The 5,217-nt window shown below is 36.6% G+C and overlaps 1 protein-coding gene across 1 annotated transcript in view; it reads left to right on the top strand.

The window, feature by feature from the left end:
• Positions 1 to 415: 415 nt before the first annotated feature.
• Positions 416 to 5,217, top strand: part of LOC122083623 (U-box domain-containing protein 35-like) — an 8,781-nt gene continuing 3,979 nt past the window's right edge. The window contains exons 1-4 of the mRNA XM_042651489.1: positions 416 to 1,376; positions 2,090 to 2,208; positions 2,302 to 2,423; positions 3,782 to 3,978. Coding sequence (XP_042507423.1) covers positions 1,154 to 1,376; positions 2,090 to 2,208; positions 2,302 to 2,423; positions 3,782 to 3,978 — 661 coding nt within the window. The 5' untranslated portion in view covers positions 416 to 1,153. The remainder of the gene's footprint in view (positions 1,377 to 2,089; positions 2,209 to 2,301; positions 2,424 to 3,781; positions 3,979 to 5,217) is intronic.

Here is a 5,217-nt window from a genome sequence, read left to right as displayed (position 1 = left end):
GGTCGAAGTAGTATATTCCCAATTGGGTCTCTTCAATTTCTTAGAGGGCGGCGCTGTCAGTTGGAGTAGTTAATAAATTTTTTTCTTTTTTTTTTAAATAATTAGAAGAAAATGCCTAAAAAAATATGGACACTGCTTTCACGCGGTTCATATGATTTCCCTTTTCAATTTTTAATGGTTGTTTCCTCTTCCTAATAATCTCCTCACATCTTTCACCCAAAACTTAATCCAATTATAAAACAAAAACAAAATTAATAATTAATAATTAATTTCTGGTGCACTAGTCAAAAGTCTAGATGTACAGTGGATTCCAAAAAGCTGCACATGATATGAATCCCATTTCCCTTATTTGAATATTCCAGATATTACAGAGGATTAAGATCACAAAATTATTATTATTCTTATTAATTATTATTTAAAAAAATAATAAAATAGAGAGAGAGAGAAGAGAGAGATGGTTAGAAGACTAGGAGTGGGCGATCACAACACGCAAAGCTTCTTCGAAATTCATGAGGTTGTTTGTTTTTGGGCTCTAATCTTATCTCCTCCTTCTTTCTTCCCTTCTCACTGATAAGGGAATTTCAGATTTTTATTCTGTTGAGACCCTCTTTGGTTGATTGAGAAAGGGCGACGTTGCTTGCTTTCTCCTACTTCATATGGGTTCTGTGAGAGCACCACCTGTTTTGAAGCTTTAATATGTGATGATGGTTTCTGGGAGATTCAGTGTTGGTTTGTTGGGAAAGGGCTGAAGGAGAAAATTGGGGGTACTTGAATATAGGGGGACTTAACAGGGAGAGAGAGGAGAGAGAGAGAGAGTCGGGTGGTAGTTTTTTTTTTATTCGGAAATCGATTACAGTTGTAGTGTGAGGAATTTTCGGAATCTCAAGTGACCCAAACAGAGTCGGGGACAGAGAGGTTGTGTGTGTGTATGTTAGAGACAGAGAGAGAGAGAGAATAGGGGCTGGCGATAGTTCTCAGGGATATAATCGGGTGGAGATCATTAGGGAAGGAGACCTGGTGATAATCCCTAGTGGTCGCCGCCAGAGAGGGTAGGGGTGTATCGCCGGAGAGCTGAGGGAGCAAGAGAGAAGAAGAGCAAGCTGTAATAGGAATAAGTCAACAACATTCACTATCATAGAGAACTGGAAGAGTGATGGAAGAAAAGGAAATTCCTGAAGCAGAGGAAAATCTTGCCGTCCCTCCTCCTCCTCCTCCTCCTCCTCCTCCTCAACCTTTAACTGTTGCAGTGGCTATCTGTGGTAGTAGACAATGCAAATGGGTTCTCAGATGGGCACTGGAGAATTTCATTCCTGAGGGGAAAATTTTATTCAAGCTGTTGCATGTTCGTCCCAAAATTTCTACAATCCCTAGTCCCTGTAAGTAGTCTCCTTCATATGCTTCTCCTTAAACATTCTTTAAACCAGAGATCAAATTTTGTTCTAGAGTATAGAATCAGTATGAATAAATGGTGAAATTGGAAGATTAATTAAGAAAGAGAAAGATTTACAGAAAGGAAAATGGAAAATTGCCGAATCTGTAAGTAACATTTGTGAATGCTCTCAAACCTTTTTACATAGGTGAATGACCTATAATCTTATTGAATACAAAGGATAATAATTTGAGATTTATGCTAACTAAAATAATTTGGCAATGTTAGCTTTCTCTGTCAGAACTTTTTTCTTGTCTTGTACAAATCTTCCCTTGATTGTTCAATGGCAAGAACATTTTCCATCTGTTAAAAGGTTGTATGGCCCTTCATAAAGTTAGTTAGAAGCTGCCCAGGTTCTTGTTTTGACGTAGGAGCTAATACCGTTCTGTTTACCATCTTAAAGAGTAGCTACCAATGTGAAGTTTCTTGTACTCCTGGGAGATCTAAAACTGAAGTATGGCTTGGTTTTTTGTCCTTTCAAATTCCCCTTTTTTGACAGTTAGGCAATCACATCTAAGTGATAAAACACAACAACAAACATATCAAACAACATGGGTTTTGGTTGTTTGAATTGCGTGATGATTATATGACTATAATGAAAAGTTCTCAAAGAATATGACAATTAAATTCAAAGGACTTATTTCTGGTGGGATTTGTCAGTGGGAAACCTTCCTCTCGCTCGAGTACGAGAAGATGTAGCAGCTGGATACAAAAAAGAAGTGGAAAGAAAAACAAGTGAACTGCTTCTTCCCTACAAGCAAATGTGTGCTAAAAGAAAGGTTGAATCCCTCTCTCTCTCTCTCTTTCTCTCTCACACACACACAAGGAATCTGATAAATAAGTAAACTGTATTTTATTGGTCATGGTTTCAGGTGCAAGTGGATGTCATGGTGATCGAAGCAGATGATGTAGCACGTGCAGTATCTGGAGAGGTCGCCAAGTTCACAATCAGCAAGCTTGTCATAGGAGCTTCATCCCATAGCTTGTTCTCAAGGTAACAACACAGGATCCATTCAATTAGGAAATTGTAGCCCTTTTATGGATTAATACTGAACATTATTATCTCCATGGTTTTTTTTTTTTTTTTTTTTTTTTAACGATAATATCTCTGTTACTTTATATTTCTGAGCCATATTATTGAGCCCTCTGATCCAATGTCGTAATCTTGTATCACTTCTTTGATTTCATTACAAGAAAAGAATTCATCATTTTCCTCATAAATGTATTTGATAATTAAGCGCATGAAGACTTCAATGCAACACCCCCCCCCCCCCAAAAAAAAAAAAATCTTCTATGACTATGATACACTTTAGACTCAGTCTGTAATTCTTTGAAAGTACTCCTGTGATGATGATGGTTTTCTGTTCCTGGAAAGAGCTGCATAGCCAATTTTCTTGTTTTATACCAGAGGATATTAGATGTTATAAAAATGGGCACTTGTAAACTATTTTTACTGTAACATCTGGTCAGAATGTGCCTAACCCAATCTTGCCCCCGTTCCAACAACTTAGAGACACCATCCACATTCAATTAGCTTCGTTGCCTCTTTAATTCTAAGTCTTTTGGGGAATCATTATACTTTTTTCCATAATAAATAATGTTAACTTTTTTATTATTTTTGTATCAGCCTGTCTCGTCATTGTTTGATCCCCCACCCTCCCCTTTTTGGTGGAGGTGGGGAGAGAGTAGGAGAGTTTGTTAGTTCAGTCTTTAGGAACCTGAAAGGATAGATATCGAAGAATTGGAATTTAGGGGTATCTTTTTTCATTTAGAAATTTGTTAGGGAAATTGAAGTTGCAACTCATTTTACTTTATGTCCAGCATATCTTCACAGAAATAACAAAAATATGTTGGTTGCTACCCTTATGGAGAGAATTTAGCTGAAAGAATTATTTATACATCATATGTTGGTGCTGTCAGAACGCAAATATTCCTATTTGGTGGTTTTTATGACAAGAAAGTTATGAATAGTATCTCCACTTTTACTTTAGGAGAGCATTATTTGATCTGGGGTTTATGTCACGAATATTTTTGTATGTTTCTGTTTGTCATTTTATTTCTTTATCCTATTTTTCTTTATAACTAAATTTCTTCAAATAATATTTGCTAATAATGTAAAACATGGGCTACGTACTTATGATGGCTTTAATTCCTTGATTCTTGTTTTATCCCTTTACATTTGTTCTTCTGTTCCCTTTGTTCTTCTAATTGATTACTGACCCATAAAACAGTTGATCCATTCTAGATGTCAAGTTGAAACTTCTTATCTGTGTTGGTTCTATGCTTTATTTTCTTAATTTCATTATTTTCTTTCTTCATGAATCTATTCATTAATGAAAGAAATATTTATAGGAAGCTTAAGGGCCAAACTTTATCCTCAAGAATCTCGGAATGCACTCCCAACTTTTGTACAGTCTACGTTGTATCAAAAGGAAATTTGAAATCTGTTCGTCCATCAACTTCAGAGGAAAACATAAGCACTAAAGGTGAAAATGGTGATACAAGTGGTTCTGACAGCAGTTCAAGTTATGGTTTCTGCTTACCGACAGGTTTCTATCTCTTCCACTTAATGTTTGAACTTCATATTGGGGAATCAGATATAGTTTGGTTAGTCATCATTTTGAAACTCCTAACAAGTACTGATATATGTATACTTTTTATATATGCACGATGCTTGTCAATTGTCTTTGTTCTAGCTATAGTTTGAAACCAGACCAAACAGGAGGTCAAACCAGACAGCACTGGAGCCTGCCCTTTTCCATTCAGTCCGCACATAGGACTGCCTTTTTCAGGAACCAGCACAAAATTGAGGCTGTTTTCTGAAAACTGTTCGGTTTTTGGAGAAGCACCCGGTTAGGTCACTAGTTTCCCTGGTTTAAAAATGATTAATGAGTTGTACATATGAAGACTTGAATTGAAGACCTACTTTAAAACAGGTGAGAGCCAACCAATATGCCAAAGAATGGCTTCTTGTGTAATGCTTTCACCTAAGCAACTGAAGACCTGCTCTATCTATTTTTAATTTTCCCTAATTTTTTTGTAATTTTTTCACCTAACCTAAGTTCAGACCAGGCTAAACTGTTCAAAACCGGAACCAGGCCCATTTTTGGTTCGGTTATCTACCTTTTCATCTCTATCACATTAGAAGCCTTAACCTTTTCTAGGATTTAATTTATTTGTAAATATTGTTTGGACAACCTCCTACATCTCCTTTGGTTTGTTTATATATAGACATAGTTGTCATGGCGTAGCCAAGGCGGTGATTTGGCGTCCTGGCGGAAAAAGAAGTTCATGGCAGTGCTACGATTTATGTGACTCACAAATGGCGGTCGCCATTGGCTGATAGGCGTCGCCATGACACCGCCATGGATGCCAGGTCAAGCCTGATTTACTAGGCGGTCGATTTTTTGTAAAATGCAGGGTGATGTTGATAGGGCTATGTTAATTTTTGATGATTTGATGTTGCTTAATGTTGGTTTTATATGTTATAGGGTATATATTGTAGGCTTGTAGCATGCTAAATAACTTTAGAGAATAAGGGAAATAAAAAAGTAGCATACTAAATAACTTTAGAAAATATGGTAAATAAAAAATGACACATGGGCAATTCATCGTTAAATCGATTAGCCACCCTCGACCGCCTTGGATCGATTTGACGCCGTGACAACTATGTATATAGATATTTAGGTCCATAGCATAGTGTGAAAGATGGTACACTTTTTATTGTTTTTAAGTATCCAGGATGTTTATGAGGCAATTTTTGTCATTTTTGTTTAGCTTGTCCCCCC

This window comes from Macadamia integrifolia, chromosome 7, assembly GCF_013358625.1.
Source record: "Macadamia integrifolia cultivar HAES 741 chromosome 7, SCU_Mint_v3, whole genome shotgun sequence".
In the NCBI taxonomy this organism is placed as follows: Eukaryota; Viridiplantae; Streptophyta; class Magnoliopsida; order Proteales; family Proteaceae; genus Macadamia; species Macadamia integrifolia.
This window is presented reverse-complemented; position numbering and strand designations above follow the sequence as displayed.